The following is a 24,707-nucleotide window of genomic DNA, read 5'->3' as shown; positions in this document are numbered from 1 at the left end:
AGTTAAATAAACTAGGTTACAAAGGGAAGCAGTCCAAACAACAGCCACTGATTCTTTTCTGATAAAAGATGTTATTACATATCTGCTTTTTAATTGTTTTTTCGCTTCCCTATCTTAACTTTGTTAATGAAAATTCTAGGAAATGTGGAGTTGTTTATCCTTGGGACCAATGTATTTCTTTATGTACTAGATGAAATACACTTAGATTCTTGTTCAACTACACATTGTGTGAACCCAGGAAAATTACTTAATCTTCTTGAATTTCTGATGCCTAGTGTGTAAAATGTAGATAATGATCATTCTTGGATATGTTTTGTGTGTGAATTAGGAATGATGTCTGCAATGTTCCTGTCAAAACTCTTGATATGAGGTCGATGTTTAGTAAGAGTACATATTTAATAAATTAACAGTAAAGATGGCATAATAAGCAAGGATATTAGCTGCAAAACAACTGAATAGAAAGCTAATGAATCAACTCAAAGAGCAAGAAAAAGAAAAACAGATTGACCCCAAACCCAGCATAAGAAGTGAAATCAATAATATCAAATCACAACTAAATGAAATTGACAACAGGAAAACTATACAGAAGATTAATAAAACAAAAAGTTGGTTCTTTGAAAAAATAAACAAAATTGACACACCTTTGGCTAGACTAACAAAAAGCAGAAAAAAAGATATCTAATAAGCTCCATCAGGAACAATAAAGGAGAAATTACAATGGATGCCACAGAGATACAAGATATAATTTATGAATACTACAAAAACCTCTATGCACACAAACTGGAAAATGTGGAGGAAATGGACAATTTCTTAGAAACACACAGTCTCCCTAGGCTCAACCAGGAAGAAATAGAATTCCTGAATAGACCAATATCAAGTACTGAAATTGAAACAGCAATAAAACCCTTCCTAAAAAGAAAAGTCCCAGACCAGATGGCTTCACGCCTGAATTTTACCACACCTACAAAGAACTGCTGCCTATCCTGCAGAAATTATTCCACAACACTGAAAAGGATGGAAACCTCCCCAGTACATTTTATGAAACCAACATAACCCTGACACCAAAACCAGGAAAGGATGCAACAACAACAACAAAAAAACTATAGACCAATATCCTTTATGAATATAGGTGCAAAAATTCTCAACAAAATCCTAGCTAACCAAATCCAGGTGCTTATCAAGAAAATAATCCATCACGACCAAATGGGCTAAATCCCAGAGATGCAGGGATGGCTCAACATATGCAAATCTGTAAATGTGATTCACCACATAAACAGAAACAAAAACAAAGACTATATGATCCTCTCAATAGACACAGAAAAAGCATTTAACAAAATTCAACACCCTTTTATGATAACAATACTCAACAAAATAGGCATAGATGGGGCTTACTTAAAAATGATACAAGGCATATATGATAAACCCACAGCCAACATCATACTGAATGGGGAAAATTTGAAAGCACTGCCACTTAGAACTGGAACCAGGCAAGGTTGCCTACTATCTCCACTTCTATTCAACATAGTGCTTGAAGTTCTTGCTATAGCAATCAGAAAAAAGACCAGAATTAAGAGCATCCAAATGGGGGCAGAAGAGATCAAACTCTCACTCTTTGCTGATGATATAATATCATATCTAGAAAAATCCAAGGATTCAAGCAAGAGACTCCTGGAATTAAAAAATGAATTCAGTAAAGCCTCGGCATACAAAATCAATACCAACAAATCAGAGGCATTCATATACGTCAATAACAGTCAAACTGAGAACCAAATCAAAGACTCAATAACCTTCACAATAGCAAAAAAGAACATAAAGTACCTAGGAATATATTTAACTAAGGAGGTAAAATACCTCTACAGGGAGAACTATGAAACACTGAGGAAGGAAATAGCAGAGGATGTAAACAGGTGGAAAACCATACCATGTTCGTGGGTCGGCAGAATAAACATTGTTAAACTGTCTATACTACCCAAAGTTATCTACAGATTTAATACAATCCCTATTAAAATACTAACATCATTTTTCACAGATACAGACAAAAAAATTTTACACTTCGTATGGAACCAGAGAAGACCCCATACAGCAAAAGCAATCCCAGGCAATAAAAACAAAATGGGAGGTATCAATTTACCAGACCTGAAACTATACTACAAGGCTATAGTAATTAAAACAGCTTTTCACTAGCACAAGAACAAGGACATTGACCAGTGGAACAGAACAGAGAACCCAGATAATAAACCATCCTCATAGAGCCATCTAATCTTTGACAAAGCAAGAAAAAGATACACTAGAGAAAAGAATCCTTATTCAATAAATGGCACTGGGAAAACTGGATAGCCACATGTAGAAGACTGAAGCAGGATCTGCACCTTTCACTTCTCACAAAAATCAACTCACACTGGGTAACAGACTTAAACTTAAGGTATGAAACTATTAGAATTCTAGAGGAAAATGTTGGAAATACTCTTCTAGACATTTGCCTAGGCAAAGAATTTATGAAGGAGTCCCCAAAGGCAATCACAGCAACAACAAAAATAAATAAATGGGACTTGATCAAATTAAAAAGCTTCTGCACAAAGAAACTGTCACAAGAGCAAACAGACAACCTACATAATGAGAGAAAAATTTTGCAAGCTACACATCCGATAAAGGGCTGAGAATTAGAATATACTTAGTATTCAGGAAAATCCGCATGAAAAATCAAACAGCCCTATCAAAAAGTGGGCAAAGGACATGAACAGAAACTTTTCCAAAGAAGACAGAATAATGGCCAACAAACATGAAAAAATGCTCAACATTTCTAATCATCAGGGAAATGTAAATCAAAACCATAATGAGATATCATTTATCTCCAGTGAGAATGGCCTTTATCAAAAAGTCCCCAAACAATAAATTTGCCATGGATGTGAAGAGATAGGAACACTCCTACACTGCTGGCGGGACTGCAAACTAGTTCAACCTCTGTGGAAAGCAATATGGAGATACCTTAAAAAGATACAAGTAGATCTACCATTTGATCTAGCAATCCCATTACAGGATATCTACCCTATCTATATCTATCTATCTATATCTACCCTATCTATATCTATCTATCCCAATTACAGGATATCTACCCAAAATAACAAAAGACATTCTATAAAAAAAGACACCTGTACTTGAATGTTTATAGCAGCACAATTCACAATTTCAAAGATGTGGGAACAACTGAAGTGCCCGTCAATATATGAGTGGATTAATAAAATGTGGTATATGTGCACTACGTAGTACTATTCAGCTATAAGAAACAATGGTGATATAGTATCACCACTCTTGTATTTTCCTGGATAGAGCTGGAACCCATTCTACTAAGTGAAGTATCCCAAGAATGGAAAAACAAGCATCACATGTACTCACCAACAAATTGGTTCACTGATCAACACCTAAGTGCACATATAGGAATAACATTTAGGGGGAGTAGGGCTGATGGAAGGCGGAGGAGGGGATAGGTATATACATACATAATAAGTGTTATGTGCACCATCTGGGGGATAGACACACTTGAAGTTCTGACTTAGGGGGAGGGGGGCAAGGCAACATACATAACCTAAACATTTGTACCTCCACATTATGCTGAAATAAAAAAAGGAAAAGAAAAAAAAACAAACCTAGACCAGAGATTCCAGATGGATCACAAACTGAATGAGGGACAATGCAATCATAATGTTACTGTTAATGTTACAGTGATTATAGGATATACTAAGAAGCCCATAAAAGAAAAATCAAAGTGAACAAAAATGAAGAGGTCGGGCGCGGTGGCTCACACCTGTAATCCTAGCACTCTGGGAGGCCGAAGCAGGTGGATCGTTCAAGGTAAGGAGTTCAAAACCAGCGTGAGCAAGAGCAAGACCCCGTCTCTACTAAAAATAGAAAGAAATTAATTGGTCAACTAAAAATATAGAAAGAATTAGCCAAGCCTGGTTGTGCATGCCTGTAGTCCCAGCTACTCGGGAGACTGAGGCAGGAGGATTGCTTGAGCCCAGGAGTTTGAGGTTGCTGTGAGCTAGGCTGACCCCATGGAACTCTAGCCCTGGCAACAGAGTAAGACTTTGTCTCAAAGGGAAATAAAATAAAATAAAAAAATAATGAAGAGTGAGAACTAAGTGGTGGGACCTATTCAGCCTGTGTATGAAAGGTCTGGGTAGTGGTCTTTTTAGCAAGGAGTCCCAGAGATTGATTGTTCTGTTAGTTACACTTGTATACACGTTACTCAGAAAAAAATCACACCACCCATTTTATGTACTTTTTATCATATGAAATTATTTCATCATAAAAAGTATACACTACTTAATAAAAACCAAAATGGTTACAATGAAAATAAAAATCAAAAAGAACGATACCAAGTATTGGTGAGAATGAAGAACAATTGAAACCCTAGTATTTGGCCAGTGGAATTATAATTAAATAGTTCACACAAAGTTTTGGGAAAATAAATTTTAGTGGCATCTACTAAAGCTAAACATATGCATGCCACTCCTGTGTATATATCTGAGAATATGGCATGGAAGGTGTGTATAAGAATGTCTATAGCAGTGCTTATCATAAATAGCCAAAATCAAGACATCCTAAACGTCCTCAGCAGTAGGATAAATAAATAAAATGTGATACATGAATTCAATAGAATTTATACAGCTATGGGAATGAACAAAGTATACCTACATGCAACAACTTGGACGAATGTTAAAAACATGGCATTAAGCAAAAGAAGCAAAATATAGATAGTCCATGATGTGTGATTTATTTATTCAAAGTTTAAAGTCAGGTAAAATTAATCTATGGCATTAGAAATCAAGAAAAGTGATTCCCCTTAGATGGGGGCTGAAGGGATGGGTATGAGGAAGGAAAAGGAGTATGAGTTGTAGTAATGGTTTGTTTCTTGATGTGGGGTGCTGGGTGCAAGGGTGGGTTCACATTGTGAAACCTCGAGGAGCTATAAATTTGTGATTTATGCTTTACTGAAAGGTCACAGAAAATTTTTTAAAACCCATGGCACTGACCACGGGAAAGTTGTATGTAAAAAGGAATTAGAAGCTTTATGTGAGGAAGATTAACAGAAAGCTCCAAGTTTTCCAGGGAAGGAGTGGAAAGTTGGGAATGAAAATTAGAGTGGGGTTTGAGAACACAGAAAACCAACAAATCAAACACTGGGCCTGGGAAAATAATCATAGATCAAATAGAAACAAACAAATAAACAAAATGTTGCAATTAATCTAACTCAGTTCCAGACAAGTTAAATAGAGGGGTAATGTTAAGAAAATTTTCCTTCCTTCCTTCCTTCCTTCCTTCCTTCCTTCCTTCCTTCCTTCCTTCCTTCCTTCCTTCCTTCCTTCCTTCCTTCCTTTCTTTCTTTCTTTCTTTCTTTCTTTCTTTTCTCTCTCTTTCTTCTTTCTTTCTTTCTTTCTTTCTTTCTTTCTTTCTTTCTTTCTTTCTTTCTTTCTTTCTTTCTTTCTTTCTTTCTTTCTTTCTTTCTTTCTTTCTTTCTCTTTCCTTCTCTCTCTCTTCTCTCTCTCTCTCTATTTCTCTCTTTCTTTCTATCTTTTCCATGGGCTAGGAAATGGTAACGTTATTTGTAGGAATCTATCTAAAAGGTGTCTTCGGGGGAGGAGGGATCAGCATAATACTGATGGTTAAAAGCAGGCTACGTTGCATAGACTAATACGGGGCTTTCTGCTCTCCTGATTTCCCGTGCGCTGCACTGGAGGATGGGGAAAGGCTGGGAACCCAAAAGACAGAGGCAAAAATGGAGCTATCCCGTTGCCTTGCTTGCCTAACCATTTTTAGTGCAGCATTCATGGCCTTAGCCATTCTGTAGCTGCAGCAAAGGTTAGTCCCAAATCCTGCAGCGAGAACTATCTCTGCGTTCCCTATACAGCAGGACTCTCAGAAGTCGAGGGAGAGTCCAGTACAATTTGAAATTGCTATGCAGAGCATTGGCCTGCATGTATTAATTAATAGATCCACTTCTGGATAGGAGTAGCAATGATTTTCATATTCTCTAACATCCCTGTTCCATTAGCTATTGGAAGCGTTTTTAAAACAGTGATTGTTTCTATCTACTTCATCCATAAGATTTACAGTTTCCTCACTGATAAAGAAAACAGGATTTTTTAACCAGTGCAGTTAAATATGTCCTTGCTGTATAATTCTATCTCCTTCAAGACATTTGAGATTTTTCTTTACCACAATTCAACATATCATTTTTCTAGCTCTATTTTCCCACACAGATCTGAAAAACAAACATTGTAATGGAAACCCCACAGAAATTTGATGTTATTAAATTTCTCATGTTCAAACATAATAATGTAAAATATAAGGTGCCTGTATCAATTTACATTCACCAGGTGTTCGTAATACTTTAGGAATATAATTGTGAACAAAAGACAAATTGGATTTTACCAGCTCTTCTTCACAGTATACCTCAATGTGAGATAAAATATTCAAGGTAGTTATTTTTTGTTCAAATATGCTTAGTAACATGAGAAGCATAAAGGATTTCAGTAAATGCTATATTTAATTTCTCAAAAGGTGTGAATTCTGAAACTAGATTATTATCCTATAAAGACGAGAAGTTGGGAGCACTCTATTTTGCAAGCACTTTTTCACACATTATCTAATTTTCATGGCTTCCTTTCAAAAGGAAGACTTAGTACATACCAGAGAGCATTTATTTCTTGCAGATGTATATTGACTACTTGTTATTTACAGAGCTCCACGGTGATGTAATTGGAGTTTTGTCATTGCAACGCCTGGACTAGTTCAGTGTCAATAATATTTAATCTAATTCTTTACAATCGACATGGCATATCCACACAAGGCTCCCGAAGAGTACAGTGAAATCAAAACCCCATTTTAAACAGCAGAAAGCACCATAACTCAAAGAGTTCAAGTTACTTGTGTGCGACCACACAGTTAACAAGTGGAACCTGAACCCGGAACCTCTGGTGCTTTTTAAGACCCTTCACCATCCTGTCCTAATTTCCTTGCTTAAGAAATACAGACTGTCATCTCATTCATTACCTTCAATAGTCAGTATGGCTTTTACACATATGAGCAGGGATAATTATAGACCACATTTCAAATGTCCCGGGACACAATCATGTGAATAACAACTAAATTTAAAGCAAAATGTCTTTTAGAGGCATATGAAATTTGAAATCCAGAAAAAAGAAATATAGTTAAATTACATTATAAAAACAAGATTTTACTAATAAAATTCTGATTACCATACCTTCAAAAACATTCACACTTTAATTACCTGGCATGCTTTATTTATATGTTATATGTTCAACATCTTCCCTATAGACCAATTCTATGAAGAAGTTTAGAACTTTGACAGCAGTTGGATGAAGAGTCCTCCAGTATTGAGAGAAGAAAAAACATTATACAAATTCTACTTGTGAAAGTTAAGATTAAGATCAAGTTAGTGTAATCATATTACTGCATCTATGGCTTGCCATACACTGGTGTATGCAGTTGTTCTTACCTGTGCACGGAATGCTTCTCCTCCAGGGATCCTACTGGATCTCATTCTCACTTCCTTCAGTGTTTGATCAAACATCAGCCATCCTTTCAACTGGTACCTTTTCTCGCTGCTTTGTATAAAAGCATAACCCCACTCTCAGAACTATCTATTTTTCTTACTTTACTATGTAGCACAGTCTAACATTAACATCCTATATATTTTATATATTTGTTTTATCTAGTGTCTGTCTCCTCTTATTAGCTCCATGGAGCTAGAGGTATTGATCTGTTTTTCTCATTGTTGTATTCCTAGTATCTAGAAAAGTGGCAGGCACCTGGTTGATGTTCAATAAATACTTTTCTTACACAAAGAAGAAGGAAGGGAGGAAGGAAGAAATGAATGAAAGAAGGAGAAGAAAGAAGGAAAAACTAGAAGGAAGGAAAGGAAGGAGGGAGGAAGGCAAGCCAAAAGATGTATAAAAGAACAATAGCTTGCACATTACCTCTGTAAAAAAGTACCATTGGTAGCATCGACTCTGAATTCCTGCTATTAATTAATGCCTCTGGCTATTACTGACAGATCTGGATTACAAAAGCATTCAGGAGAGAAGAAAATAAAATAAAAGAAAGAAGGCTCATGAAAGAAAGAGAAATAGTATAAACAACAAATCAGAACTGGCCTTGGCAGTTGGGATTATTATGTTTGAACCTCATGAGTCATCTTTGAGGCAAGGAAACTTGAAGCTTGCCAAAGGATGCGGAGAAATCAAGCTGAGAGACAGTGATAGCCCAACACTCAAAGAAGCCTAAGGATAGAGAGATAGTGAGAAGCAGGGTAAGGTATACATTCAGGTTTTCTAGTGCCCAATTCTATGATTTTTAAAGTTATCTGCAAAGAAAATAATGAAGAATAAAGGAGGGAAAATAAGTCATGTATCACCTCAAAATATTTGTCAACATACTTTTTGGCAGTATCATAATTTATACTGGTAAAGGTACTTTCATTTACATTTGAAGAATAATTTACACATTGAAAAGCTATTACCTAAAAAGGCACTACATTATTTGCATTAAGAGACAATAGGACCAGGAGTGTTGGCTCACACATGTAATACTACCACTTTAGGAGGCCAAGGCAGGAGGATTGCTTGAGTCCAGGAGTTGAAGACCAGCCTGGGAAACATACAGAGACCCCCATCTCTACAAAAACAAAAAATTTAACCAGGGGTGGTGGTGGGTTCATATAGCCCCAGCTACTCAGGAGACTGAGGCAGGAGGATCACTTGATCCTCAAACTCAGTAGTTTGACATTGCAGTGAGTTATGATGATGCCACTGTACTCTAGCACAAGTGACAGAGAAAGATGCTGTCTCAAAAACTTAAAAATGAAAAAAAAAAGAATGACAATAATATATATATATATTAATACCACCATTTCAATATTTAGGAGTTTATATAAGAAGAATAATGAAGGAATTGTACAGAAATATAATAAATACATTTATTTACTTCAGCTTGGCACATGCAGTATGAGATGGAAACCTTTCGCTGTATGAACAATAAGAACAAATAAGATACGCCAACAACAATCAAATTGAGAACCAAATTAAAGACTCAATTCCCTTCACAATAGCAACAAAGAAATTAAAGTACCTAGGAATATACTTAACCAAGGAGGTAAAAGACCTCTACAGGGAGAACTATGAAACACTGAGGAAGGAAATAGCAGAGGATGTAAACAGATGGAAATCCATTCCATGCTCGTGGGTCAGCAGACTCAACATCATTAAAATGTCTATATTACACAAACTGATCTACAGATTCAATGCAATACCTATTAAAATCCCATCAGCATTCTTCACAGATATAGAAAAAATAATTTTACGCTTCGTATGGAACCAAAAAAGACCCTGAATATAAAAAGCAATTCTAGGCAACAAAAACAAAATGGGAAGTATTAATATGCCAGATATCAAACTATACTACAAAGCTGTAGTAATTAAATCAATCTGGTATTGGCACAAAAATAAGAATATTGACCAGTGAAACAGATCTGAGAATCCTGTTATAAAACCATCCTCATATAGCCATCTAATCTTTGACAAAGCAGACAAAAACATATGCTGGGGAAAAGAATCCCTTTTCAATAAGTGGTGCTGGGAAAACTGGATAACACTTGTAGAAGGCTAAAGCAGGACCCACACCTTTCACCTCTCACAAAGATCAACTCACGCTGAATAACAGACTTAAACCTAAGGTATGAAACTATTAGAATTCTAGAGGAAAATGTTGGAAACTCTCCTAGACATCGGCCTAGGCAAAGAGTTTATGAAGAAGTCTCCAAAGGCAATTACAGCAGCAACAAAAATAAATAAATGGGACATGATCAAACTAAAAAGCTTCTGCACAGCCAAAGAAACAGTCATGAAAGTAAACAGACAACCTACAGAATGGGAGAAAATTTTTGCATCCTACGCATCTGATAAGGGGCTGATAACTAGAATATACTTAGAACTCACGAAAATCAGTAAGAAAAAATCAAATAACCCTATTAAAAAGTGGGCAAAGGACTTGAACAGAAACTTTTCTAAAGAAGACAGAAGAATGGCCAACAAACATATGAAAAAATGCTCAACATCTCTAATCATCAGGGAAATGCAAATCAAAACCACAATGAGATATCACTTAACTCCAGTGAGAATGGTCTTTATCAAAAAGTCTCCAAATAACAAATGCTGGCGTGGATGCGGAGAGAGAGGAACACTCTTACACTGCTAGTGGGACTGCAAACTAGTTCAACCTCTGTGGAAAGCAATATGGAGATACCTTAAAGCGATACAAGTGAATCTACCATTTGATCCAGCAATCCCATTGCTGGGCATCTACCCAAAAGATCCAATGACACTCTACAAAAAAGACACCTGCACTCAAATGTTTATAGCAGCACAATTCATAATTGCAAAGCTGTGGAAACATCCCAAGTGCCCATCAATCCAAGAATGGATTAATAAAATGTAGTATATTTATTGAAACCTTAAAATTTGTACCGCCATAATATGCTGAAATAAAAAAAAAGAAAAAATAAGATATCTGGAGTTATTAATAAGAGAAAATTAGAAGGACTTACCTAAAACTTTGCTGTAGTATGAATTCCATGCTCCCCAGTAGGATTGAAATATGTAGTCTTGCAGTGGATACGATATGGTATTTTTAACCCTTTCACCAAAGGTCATGTGATCAGTGAGCTCTGACAAGGCTGCAGGTACATATGAGACTGGCGCTGGGATTTTCCCACAGTGTCTCTCTACTGTTGAGGCGGGAGAGAACCTCAAGGTGTACATAAATGGAATTCCTAATTTCAGAGCAACCAGTTCACCACAGATTGTTACTGGGTCTGCTACCAACACATCAAAACCACCTTTCTGAAGTCTTGCCATTAACTTGGGGTTGTTTAATACGCCATCACAGATTTGTATATTAATTCGAAAAAAAGTGTCTAAGAGTTTTCCTAGTTCTTTGTAGAAAGTCCACAGTGTAAGAGGAGTTGGTCTGTGGTCTGTCCACAGCATTATCATATGTTCAATTAAGGCATCTATATCACTTTTCTTAAAAAAAATAGGTATCTCTTCAAAATTCACAGGAGAATTCAGACTGGAATTGATGAATAGAGTTGCTGATGAAGCCAGTACAGTCACATTGTGATTTCTTTGAGTCAATTCTTCTAGAATGATCTTAATATTTAACCAATGGCTACCATCTGTAGGCCAAATTAGCACATTCCCACTTAGAATAATTTCAATCAGAGTCAAATTAAAAACCAGCCATTGAACAAACTTCTTAGACATGGTGATATCCACTATGGAAACCATCCTTATGTAGCTCTTTTAAGATAAGAAGAAATCTTCAAAGCACATTTGGGTAGATTTTTTTTCAAATAAAATAATATGTAATGATATGGTTACACTCAAACATAGGTTAATTAATCTACAGTTTAAAAGAAAAACAATATAATTCAAATTCTTATATGGATTAGCATGATTATTTCAACAACAGAAATGAAATCTGATCCTATTTTTTAAAAAAGAAGCAGGCAGGTAATAAACCTAGTGTCTGTATCTTCAGTAATAATAACTATGAATTATACAATGTGTCTTCAATATAATATAGCTTTCTCAAAATTAGACTAAAAGAAAAATAATAATCTTTTACTGAAAAAAGCACATTGTCAAAATTAGGGTACTTTCAAGTTGCATGTCTCCATTATCAGGGATTTTTGCATAGATTATCTTATCCAGTCTTCATCATGACTTTGTGTGGCAGAAGTCATTTCCTTCATTTCATGGATAACAAAACCACAGATGAGTTGAATATACAAAAGCATATGACAAAGTAGAACAATTGCAATTATAATAAAAAACATCACTGGACTCATTGCTGGACCATCAGTATAACTTCCTCATGGTTCATATTTAGAAAGAAAAATTAAAAAGAAAAACAAAAATGCTTCACTATGAGGTTTGCTCAAACATTTTAAGATATTTTAAATTAATTGGTTTATCGAGTAAATTGCTATACGTGTGATAGAGGAAAGGGTTCTTCTCTAATACTGCAAATTAGTCAGTGTCTCCTACCCCATTGTGACAGGGAATTTTTTCGTTTCTAACATATGAAATTTTCATATACAAATCAAGGGGACAGGGTCTGCCACCCTGAGGGATCAAACCCTGACGCTTTTTAAAAAATTTTAACTCACAGCTCTGTGGTATATTAAATTAGGTAGACACTGGAGTTCAATTTCCCCAAATTCAAAAACAGTCCTTTTATAAGATATGTGACCTTATATGTCAACCCTCTCATCCTCAGTTTTCTCAAAGGAACATGAGAGATAATTACACTAATCTGTTATATCATTTTGTAGATTATCAGTAATATTTGCAAAGCTACTTTGAAAACTTCTTTGTTAAAAACAAAAATGTAGTATTTTAGTAGTGTAATAAATTTGCCCAAATGTTGATGGTAAATCAGTGGGCCCCCTATGGAACAAGTGGGCAGGCATGGCTGTAGTGATATCAGTTGTGGATCCTAGTGGAACCCGAACTAAAGAATTGTAATTATATAATGATACTATTTTTAAGTCATTAGAAGCTACCATTCAAATGAGAAATAAGAACAAAGTAAGTGATTAGAAGGATAGAAATCAGAAATTAAGAATAAAAATTAAGTAGTGGGTTTTTGTTTCATGTACAGTTGCCCTTGAATGGTGTAATTGCAAGCCCTTGAATAAGAAAAGTACCAGGTAAACAAAGAAAGGGAGAGAGGGGAGAGAGAAGTAGTGCTTTGAGATTTATTGCATTTGTGCCCTTTCCAGAGTCAGCTTCGATTTGAACATAGCGGCTGTGCCTTTGAAATGAATTAGAGTTTTGAAACAAAACAGCCACAGAAGACTTTAATCTTGATGGCCATTAAAATAAGCCTCATTAAGGGAATTTCTAATAATATCTTTGTAAAGAAATCTGTGGCTGTCATGAGCTTATAATAAAAGATAAGGACAACATCATACAAGGCATAAACAGAAGTCTATCTGTAAAATATTTAGACTTGTTCAACTATTGAGGTACACATAAGCAAAATATAATACTGAATTATGGATTGATTACCCACTAATAATTACCAGGATGGTACTTAAAAGCTTAGTCTCACATCAGTGCTTCAGATTTATTTGACTTTCTTGATTGACATTTACTTAATTCTTTGAAAGCTTAAATTTAGACGTACCTTCATATTTTTGTTTGTTTTAATACCAGAGTCTGACATCAAATGATTCACTATTTTCTAGAGCGTAACCTCAGGCAAGTTGCACAGCCTCCTCATTTACGAAATGATGAGAACAATGACACCTTTTTCCTATACTTGTGAGGACTAAGTGAAATGACACGTGTGAATTATTCAGAACAGCATCTGAGCTCAATAAATATTAGCTGTATATGATAGTATAGGAAGAGAATCTTATTATTTTAATGATCGAATTAGTCAGATCTCACTGCCTTAACCTTCCTCCCCTCCTCCCACAGTGGCAGATGGGGGCGCTTAGGCAGAATTTGGGAAATTTGATGCAGAATTTCCCAAACTATGAGTTTTCCAAAAAAAGTCAGTCTTGCTCAGTATTGAGGTACACATCACAAGTGATCTGTTATTAACAATGTGTAGAGTACCAAAGTCCACAAATGATTTACTTTAAGAAATATACAGATATAATACTCAAGATTATACTAATTAAAATGGCAACCTACATTTCCTTTTTTTCTGATACACTTTCATAAGTGGGAGCAAAAAAAGATAGAATGATTGCCATCGATGGGAATTTTTGATGTCCCACAGACAATCCCATCTCCAGTGAAATGCCTGTGGCTGTCACCTTATGGGTTATCGTAGAAAAAGGAATGCCACCAGAGGGTCTTTTAAAAGATTCTGACCATTCAAGACTAACTTCAATGGTTTTAAAAATGAGAGAGGGTGAGAAGAAGGAAAGAGAGGAGAAAGCAAGGGAAAGATTAGCAAGAAGGAGAAAAAAGAGAGACAAAGAATGACCCAAATAGAAATTATTATTCTTCAGGAAAAGGACTCTAATATGTTGTTTCCTCCTTTAAAATTACTACTGAAAATCAAGCACAATCAATACATTTCTAGAACTTTATTTTACATTGTGCTCAGTGAGCTTCTAGTTTATGCTGGATATAAGGGTCATTCTTTTTGAAGATCTTCTGGTTTTCCTATTTAATTGAATATATTTGCAAGAAGGTTTATTGTTATTATAATGTCATTAGCTCCTAGAGATTATTCACCTAGTTATTTATTTATAATAATATTATAGATTCTTACATATTTATATAAATCTAATATACAAATATTATTCACAAAAAATATACTAGTTATTATAGGGTAAATCTCTGTTTGTAACAGTATGTAATGCTTATGGATTATAAGTATTATAAGTACATTTTATATTTTAAGTATATAAGTATTTTTACTGTCGTAAGAATGTTACATTATTCTCTCGTTAAATGTGCCCAAAATTTTGGTAGCTTTTTTTGTTCATATGAAAACAAAACCAAACTTTGCCTGGTTCGATTTTAAGCATACATATTTGAAATCTGCTGAAGACTTTTCTTTCTTACCTTCAGTTAGAGGTTGCTTATGAAACTGTCTTAGAGGCAGAAAGATATCCCCAGACAAACCACCCCAGACAACAGTCACATGGAGACCTACACCGTAAGGAATAGTTGCCTAGTAATAACATAGCCCAGTTAAATTCCATTCAGAAAATCAAAATTAGGCAAGAAATAGAATAACAGATTCCCAAAGCTAAATATATTGTCAAGAAGAAAAGTATCAATTAAAGGTTTAACCTAGGCCGGGCGCGGTGGCTCACGCCTGTAATCCTAGCTCTCTGGGAGGCCGAGGCGGGCGGATCGCTCGAGGTCGGGAGTTCGAAACCAGCCTGAGCAAGAGCGAGACCCCGTCTCTACTATAAATAGAAAGAAACTAATTGGCCAACTAATATATATAGAAAAAATTAGTCGGGCATGGTGGCTCATGCCTGTAGTCCCAGCTACTTGGGAGGCTGAGACAGAAGGATCGCTTGAGCCCAGGAGTTTGAGGTTGCTGTGAGCTAGGCTGACTCCACGGTACTCACTCTAGCCTAGGCAACAAAGCAAGACTCTGTCTCAAAAAAAAAAAAAAAAAAAAAAAAAAAAAAGGTTTAACCTAAAATATTCTCAGTAATGAATAGATGTCCACCTGAAATTTTACAAAGAGAATAAAAAATTTCTAGAACTAGGAATATGACATAGAAGCTTTGGTATAAGAAAAATTTAGGTTGAATACTGTTTTCTCAAATTAGTAGTTGCATGATTTTAACATGCTTGATATTTTCAAGCCTAAGTATTCTCATCTTGATAACAGGTTTTTTTCCTCCAATAATCTGAAAAAAGGTCATTGCAAATATTAAGAGAGAATGCAAAGAAAGTGATAGCATCCATGGGTTTGAGATAAATACCCATGATCTGAAACAAAATGAGTAACTTCAATATTATAATATCCAATTCCTAGCAATTAGCAGAGATTAAGGACTCATTCTGAGGTTCTGATTGCAACCCACTGCAGTGAGGTAATCTTAGGGCAGTAGGTCTATGTATTTACTCAGGTATGAAAATTTGAGAACTGAGTATACATGGATTTGTTGCAATAGTTTTGATTACAGCATTTTAAGCAAAAGTAGAAAATCAATCCAAATTGTAAATTGGATGACATTGCTTTTACAAGTCAGTTTCATTTATCATTCTCATTTTTCATCCCACATGTACAAAGTCTTGCACAAAAAATGAGTTACTCCATCATCTTGGTAATTTCATTTCTTACCTGACCTTTTGAATGTAAGTGCTCGGGCCCCTGGCATCGAAAAGAATATTGCATTTTAGGGAAGACAAATTTAAGTAGTCATTCTAAGACAAAAGAGTGTAATTTGATTAGAAACATGATATATCACAGTCGGAGGGTAAGAACATCTCTATAAATCTTCATTACATGCTCATGAACAAATTGTTAAGAAAGATTAGTCTCACATCTTAAGACTGGGAGAACAATGTGCTTTTATTACCAGCATTAATTTACAGGCAAAATCCACTGGGACAGGTGATTCTGAGACTGACAGCTTGGGGAAAGGTTAACTGGTGGATAGCCTCACAAATATGAATAAGGAGCACCATAATAGTGAGAATCACAATCCCAAGGTGGAAGATGAGTAGTTGAAAGAAACAGAAGTGATGGGCTAAAAATGTAAACGTATTGTGACCAAGGAACAGTCCATGTACGTTTTGCTCTTACATGAACTAAGGTACTGCACACACTGAGAAGTCACTGCTATCTGCCACATGCATGAAGACATGGGGGCGGGGTTTTCAGTCTTGACAGTTTCATTGCTTCACACCATTTTCAGTTTTTCCTCTTCTTTCTTCATTGTTATTAAGATCCAGCTTTAGCCCTATGCTGTTTCTTTTTTACTATTATTTTCACAGGACACATGCATGTTTATCTATAATTGTATTATGCTCTTTTTCTCCCAATGACAGAAAAACTAGGTCTTCTTTTACATCCAAGAAGAAATAAACTCTGTTTTTGAATTTGGGGCAAGCTAGTTAAACATACTCAGAGGAGAAAATGACTTTTTATCAGTGTTAGTTTAGTTACAAGAGGCTCAGCAGGTTTTGATCATATTCATTCACCCACTTTTAGTATCTCACATCCTCATGCACAGATTAATCTACCCAAATATATTTTGATTTATATAGATCAACTTTACAACTTTGTAAAATAAAGGTTTGTAGAAAAAAAGTCAGTATGTCAATAACTACCATTACACTGGAACCTCAAATTTTTCTCTTTCCAACATTTATGGAACCCACTTTTTGCACACTGCACTTTATCATCTTTAAATTATTTTTAATAGCATTTAGGATTCTCATTCATTAACTAGTAATCTCTAGGCCTTGCAAGTTTTGCATAGAAACAATATTGGCATTTCTGCAGTACATACATGAAAATGTTTGATTCTTTAAATATGGTTTGAATCTTGGTTTTATTATTTCACTAAAATAAATAAAAGCCCAAAAATCAATTTGTTAATGTTGATGAGATATTAAAGCCTCAAAACTTAATAACAGTCTGGAAGAGGGGGAGAGGAAAATTTGAGATTAATAAATGGGTACAAATATATCATTAGAAGAAATATGACCTAGTATTTAATAGTCACTGTATCAGTAGAGTGACTATAGGTAACAATAATCTATTGTACGTTTCAAAGTAGCTTGAAGAGAATAATTCAAATATTCCTAAAGTGAAGAAGATAAAAATATTAAAGATGATGGATATTCCAATTACATTCATACATTATATCAAAATATTATATGTACCCTAAAAATATATACATCTTTTATGTATTAATAACAAATTTAATAAAAGCCAGAGAAATACCACCTGTCAAAAGTAGAAAACTTTCCACTTCTATCTGTTTATTATTGAGTTTAGGTCTGTATTTTTGAGGTTTATCATGAATATAAAGTAAAATATTAAATACACAATGTCTGAGATCATATATAAACTATGAGCTGTAACGGAATTATGAAATAGCTATTTGGGAAGATAATCTACCATGTAAGTGCATTTCTTGGACAATTCCAGAAATATGTTAGGTATGGAAGCAGAAACATAGCAAACAACTGCATGCAATAGGAGAGCAAAAAAGAGAAATGAAGTTACCATCAGAAAGACATATGTATTATCAAAAAAAGATGATAAAACCTTAAAGTGTTTTATTTATTTAGCAGTATTAATGTTTATTAAGCAATAATCAGACATTATCAATATATATGTATATTCTTAAACACATACATACATGTTGATATTAATAATAGGTTTATAGAAAGTTTAATCTCTCCCAGCTTTCTCCACACACTGCTAAAGTTTCTAGACAATTTGTGTTTTCAATGTGATATCTACATCAGGTTCAGTCCTATTTTAAAATTAAGATATTTCACTATATTTTATCCATAAAAGAACCTGGATATAAAATTATCCTCATATAGCCCCCTGATCTGTGACAAAGCAGACAAAAACATACACTGGGGAAAGGAATCTTTATTTAATAGATGGTGCTAGAAAAATGAATAGCCACATGGAGAAGACCGAGACAGGATCCACACTTCTCACCTCTCAAAAAAATCAACTGATAATTGATAAAAGACTTACTCTTAATGCATTAAACCATAGAATTCTAGAAGAATATGTTGGAAAATCTCCTATAGACCTCAGCCTAGGGTAATAATTTCTGAAGAAGATCCCCAAGGAAATCATAGTAACAACAAAAATAAATAAATGAGATCTGTTCAAATTTAAAAAGCTTCTGCACAGCCAAGGAAACTGTCCTTAAATCAAATAGACAGTCTACAAAATTGGAGAAAATATCCACATTCTACACAACTGATAAAGGACTGATAACTAGAATCTATATAGAACTCAGGAAGATCAGCAAGAAAAAATCCAACAATCCCATTAGAAATTGACAAAGGACATGAACAGATACTTTTCAAATGAAGACAGGCTAATGGCCAACAAACCTATGAAAAAATGCTCAACATCTCTAATCATCAGGGAAATGTAAATCAAAACCACAATGAGATATTACTTAACTTCAGTGAGAATGGCTTTTATCAAAAAGTCCCAAAATAACAGATGTTGACATGGATGTGAAGAGATGGAAACACTCTTACACTGCCAGTGGGACTGCAAACTAGTACAACCTGTATGGAAATTAATATAGAGATACATCAAAGAACTCATAGTAGAACTACCATTAAATCCAGCAATTCCACTACCGGATATTTACCCAAAAGAAGAGAAGTCATTCTATAAAAAAGACATCTGCACTCAGATGTTCATAGCAGCACAATTCACAATTGCAAACCTGTGGAAACAACCCAGGTGCCCATCAATACATGAGTGGATTAATAAAATGTGGTATGTGAATACCATAGAATATTACTCAGCCATAAAAAATGATGAACTAGTACCCCTTGTACTATCCTGGATGGAGCTGGAGTGCATTCTTCTAAGTGAAGTATCCCAAGAATGGAAAAACAAGCAGCACATGTACTCACCAGTAATTTGGTACTAATTGATTAACAGTTAGGTGCACATATGGAAGTAACATTCAAAGGGCATCAGGCAGGTGGGAGTGGGGGGGAGAGGATAGGTAAATTCACACCTAATGGGTACAGTACATGAGGTCAGGGGGTTAGGCATATTTGTAGCTCCTACTTGGGCAGTGCAAAGGCAATATTTGTCACCAAAGCATTTGTACCTCTGTAATATTCCGAAATTGATTTTTTTTAAAAAAACAACTTAGTTGGTACCTTCACATTCATAAAATTAGAAAACAGCACCCTGTAGTTCTGAAGAGTAATGTCTTTTGCTTTCTTTTCTGCTATCAAGTGCTAGTAATATATAGTAGATTAATATGTGAAGTGATAAAAGAGTAGACACAGGGAATTGAAGAAGAGGTGACACATAGTTATGTTTGTTCAAATTCAAATAATAAAATGAAAATTGTTACCTACCTAAAGCTTTACTGTAGTAGGAATCCCATTGTTTCCAAAGAGTTTCAAACATGTAGTCCTGTAGATGGTAGGAGATGAAGTTTCTTATTCTGTCAGTAAAAGACATCTGGTCGGTGAGTTCTGATAAAACAGCAGGAACATAGGAAGGAGGGTATGGGACCTTCCCACAGTGCTTTTCTACTGTTGAGGCTGGAGAAAACCTCAAGGAGTATATAAATGGAATCCCCAGTTTTAAAGCTACTATATCACCACAAGGAAATACTGGATCTGACACCAGAACCTCAAATTTGCTGCTTTTGAGCTTTTCCATCAGCTTTTGGTTTTTAAGAACACCATCACAGATCTCTCCTGACACCATGTGGAAGTCCTTGATAACTTTGGCCATCTCCTGATAGAATCTCCAAATGGTTGAAGGAGATGGTCTATTTTCCAGCCATGTCAAAACAAAGTTCTTGATGACGCCTTCTATTCTTTCTTTGCCAAAGGGCACCTTATAAATTTCAAACGAGAGAGATGGCTTAGAGGTTGGTGTGATAAAAAGTGCACCAGAAGCAACCAGGACGGTCACATTGTGTTCCTTTTTAATCAGCTCATCTATAATCATCTTAACATTTAGCCAATGACTACCTTCCATTGGCCAAATCAGAATATTCCCACCAAGAGTACTTCCTAGGAGACTCATCTGAAGAGACAACAGCAGAATCTTGTTTAGCATGATGTGGCTTGATGCAGAAGATTTGATGAGATGTGAAGCAAATGGGTCTCTTTGCTTTTCAAGTAAAAAGGAAGACAAAAACATTATCAGTTTTGGTGAAAACCATTCATACCTTTTAAGAGCATTCTCTCAATCAAATAATATTAGTCAAATTAGCCCCACATTTTATGGCAATTGCAGGGTCAGGGGTAATGTGTTTTTACCTCTCACCCTATTGCTTTAACTCCTGCTCTCTAATCCTTCTCTCAAACTTGATCTTTCAACCCTTTCTTTGTGTCTCATAATTGTTAAATTCTTATCATTAAATTACATGAAGCCACTGTATATCTCAAGTCTAAACTCACACTTGGTTCTAAAATTTCAGATAGGACCAAAACTCATTCAGAAATGTAAGAATTTTAATTCTGTAAGTTTTTCAATATTTAATACTTTCATATAATTCAGATTATAACAATTAAATATCATTAGGAACATTATTATAGATAAGACTATTACAAAGAATATAAAAATGTGAAGTATTAATACATATACTAGATGTAATATTTATTACTATTTTAATAATATGTTTAGGAAAATATTTTATGTTAATCACTGAGAAAAAATATTATAAATAAATCAATAAAATATATACAGGTAATATACACAAAAGATTATGGCTAATGTTACTAGTGAATATGGGCTATTTAAAGAGAATTACTAATTCAAGCATTTTTCTACCAAAAGTGCTACTCAAAAGTTAGCTAGCCTGTGTGAATAACATCTACTCTACATCTAGACTCAGACTTTAGTGCTTACTAGCACTTATGAAGCCTTTGCTATATGTCAGACACTGTGTGAAGTGTTTTACATACGTTAATCTCATTTATTTCTCATTTTAAAGTAACAAATTGGGCAGGTACTATACTTATTCCCACATCAATGAAGAAGGAGCCACTGACAAAGAGATGGAGTCACTTGCCAAGTTCATATAGTAATATAAGACAGAAAATGGTGGTAGCACTCCCAAGTATGTCTGGCTTCCAGAGCCTAACATATCAAACATTAGGAGAGATTGTCCATCAGAGTGTACCATGTCCCCTTATTAACTGTAAGGGATCTATACGAACCACAGACTGCTTAAAACATGCTGACACAATATCAAATGTGTACCACACATTGGATGATATTAGATCAAGTAATCATGGCAAAATGATTTCTATGAAAATTGTGCATGTATATACATATATCTGTGAATAAACAGAGTGACTCTTTTTTGTTACTAAATCTCTTAAAACAAGAAATTCTATATTTTTAGTGATGTCATACAATTATCTCTTCTGAGTTCTCCTATCCCCAAAGATAATCTGTGAAGTGTTGGCTGTTTCATAAAAACGGTTACTTTTACAAAGTACTGTTAAAGCTTAGCAGAGAGATCACGCAATCACTGTGGATGGATTTCAAGGCTTTCTGGAGAAGATTTTATGGTGTGTACGTAATTTCTGCCTGCTGGTGTAGGCCTGGTCCACAGTTGCTTGACAGAAAACTTTAAAATAGTTATCAGGATCCACTAATATGGTCACTTGGTTATAATTCACTGTTGCCATTTTATTCATTTTATTTACTGGCAGAGAATCAAATCTAGTTTTAGATTCAGTTATCATGTGTAAGCACAGCACCCCCTACTAGGTGAAAGATGAATACAAAAGATTCATTTTATAGTCTATCAGTGGAACACAAGAAAAGTACATACATAATTGTAACAAAAATCAGCGTGGTAGAGTCAACATAATATTATGGAAATTATTATTATGGAAGTAATTTAGATTTTAGAATCCGTTAGGCCAAAGAATCCATTTAACATTATGCTGTTTAACATTCAATAGACTTGATCTTCTCATTTGTAAAATGGAAATGAAAAACAACATAAGAGGATTTTGTAAATATAAAGTAATACAATAAAATAAACAACATAATATTTTTAAATGTATAATATAAAAAATGACACCAGGCCTGGTGGCTCTTGGCTATAATTCTAGCACTCTGGGAGGCCAAGATAGGAGGATGGCTTGAGCTCAGTAGTTGTGGACCCAGCCTGAGCAAGAGTGAGGCCCCATCTCTACTAAAAAAAAAAAAAAAAAAAAAAAAAAAAAAAAAATTAACCAGACATCATGACATGTGCCTGTAGTCCCAGCTACTAGAGAGGCTGAGGCAAGAGGATCACTCGAGCCCAGGAGTTTGAGGTTGCAGTGAGCTACAATGATGCCACCACACTCTACCCAGGGTGACAGAGCAAAGCTGTGTCTCAAAAAAAAAAAAGTAACTATACAAATAAATATCATAAAATAGTATGTAATACGTAAAACATATAACAAAAAACATTTAAATAAATAAAATTATATTGATTAAGCAACAAGCATATTACCTGGAATAAAAGAGAGGTTTAACATTTATCTTTCTTATGTACTCCCTTCTTCTCCTAACTAGAGAAAATGACACTTGTCTTCAGATGAAATGACACAGGGAAAATGTTTTCAGAGCTCTGTAGAGATTGCTTTAAGGTTTCTTTTTGGGGGGAGTGGGAAATACAGTATGGGACAGAGAACAGGAAAGTCTTCGTGAGAAATGTGATATTTGGTGCCCATCTTGGAGTGTGGAGCACCCATATGATGATCAGTGGGCACAGAGGTATCCAGTATGATGCCACAATAAACTATGTTTTTTATACATGTCATAAATATGACCAGTATTAAGAAATTAAACTATTGGGGTGCAATTTTAGATTGATTGGTGTTTTTGAACTTAATAGAAAACTAAATGAAAAGTTATTTTGTCAAAAAAGTTTTAAAGAGTTTGTGAAAAACAAAAGTTTTTTTGCCAACAGTGTGGGACTGAACTTGTGATTTTATCTCTTCTGATATATCCTACAGGTAAGAAATAAATAAATAAACAAATTAATTAACTAATTAATTTAAAAATGAAAAATATGAACTTGTAATTTTAATTACTCTGATCTTAAGATCACTTGAAAGCTGATTGCTCTTGCCAGAAAATTTTTGAAAGAGACTATAGCTAAAAATCTAATATATTGGTGAAATCTAGTGAGTTCAGAGTAAAAGCTAACATTTGAAAGGAAGCTAGCATATTCAAATATTTTTATCATAGAGAATGATAATAAAAGATGTATTTTGTTTAATTACACACAGAGGGAGAGAACAAGGCATTTACATTACCAAAGCTGGTTATGGCTATTACAATAGAATTTTCTGCAGAGAAATTTTGTTTCCTATCCCTTTCTAAATAAGTAAATTAGATTTTGAATAAAATTTATTTGAGATATATGTTTAAAATAGATAAATACTTAAAATAAAATAAAATTTTTTAAATAAATATTCAAAATTCCATTACACAGTATTAAGAGAATAAGGAACCCACCAAAGATTGACATCTTACATCCTCTTATACACATGTTATTTTAAAGAGCTTAGTGGTCATTTGTGAGATTCATCTTGTCTTCACCCTATATCAGTATAAATTTTATTATTTGTTACTTTTTCTGTCAACTAATGAAGGAACAAATTCACTCTCCACTGGTAGGAACCAAAGATATGAGATGAAGCATTAAAGAGGCCAATGAGATCACACTTAGACAAAACTCTCAATTTTCTGCTCTCTCATACAGTTCCTTCAATTATTTATAAAATCATTCTGAAGTGTAAAATCTAGAAAATAAAACCCCTCAAATTATTTTGAAACAGAACTGAAATTTTTTTTCAATTGGAAGCATTGAAAAAAACCAAAAGTTAACCTGCAACCTTATAAAGATTAATGTTTCCTTTAGAGGAAAATAAAAAATAAGTCCAAATGTTTACATTATACATTGATTATCATGAGGTTTTCAAGTTTCTTACCTGAAGTTTCCTACTGGTACTTCATTTGACATTAGCACTCATTTGACATTATGAAAAAGTTGAACTTAAATAAATTCTCACTGGATAAGTATAATATGATGAGGAATATGATCTTAAATGGAGAAAAGATTATACAGATTTTTGTTTATACTTAGTATTCTCCACCCATTACATTATGAAGCACATTAACCTTTTGTTAAAGGCTTAACCATCTATTAGTTCCTGCCCAACTATTTGCTTTGAATTTGTCTTTGCTATCAGAGAATTTACTCCTCCCCAACAATGAAGTATATCTGAATGTATTTGAAATAATGACTGACAATAATTAATAGTCTTGGGGTGAGATGATTATTAAAAAGTATGTGAAATTAATATCTCTCAAACTTATGCAATATAAAATTATCTTATTAATTATACAGAGACTTTTTAAATGAGTGT

At 34.4% G+C, this 24,707-nt stretch overlaps 1 protein-coding gene across 4 annotated transcripts in view; it reads right to left on the bottom strand.

Annotated features, from left to right (window-relative positions):
* The window catches only part of LOC105864508 (UDP-glucuronosyltransferase 2A1), a 48,395-nt gene extending 24,062 nt beyond the window's left edge, over positions 1-24,333 (bottom strand). For 2 of the 4 annotated variants that reach the window (XM_075997797.1, XM_012785946.3), the window contains exons 1-3: positions 24,270-24,333; positions 19,668-20,436; positions 10,625-11,254 (exon numbers count right to left, since the gene is read on the bottom strand). In XM_075997797.1, the coding sequence (XP_075853912.1) occupies positions 10,625-11,254; positions 19,668-20,382 (1,345 nt within the window). In that variant the 5' untranslated portion in view covers positions 20,383-20,436; positions 24,270-24,333. Of the gene's footprint in view, positions 1-10,624; positions 11,255-19,667; positions 20,437-24,269 lie in introns of those variants that run through there. The other 2 variants (XM_075997799.1, XM_012785952.3) reach the window with 1 other exon arrangement.
* Between the last annotated feature and the right edge of the window lie 374 nt (positions 24,334-24,707).

The sequence above is a fragment of the Microcebus murinus genome, chromosome 26, assembly GCF_040939455.1.
Source record: "Microcebus murinus isolate Inina chromosome 26, M.murinus_Inina_mat1.0, whole genome shotgun sequence".
Classification (NCBI taxonomy): domain Eukaryota; kingdom Metazoa; phylum Chordata; class Mammalia; order Primates; family Cheirogaleidae; genus Microcebus; species Microcebus murinus.
The sequence above is the reverse complement of the archived record's forward strand: the minus strand, read 5'-3'. Positions and strand labels throughout refer to the sequence as shown.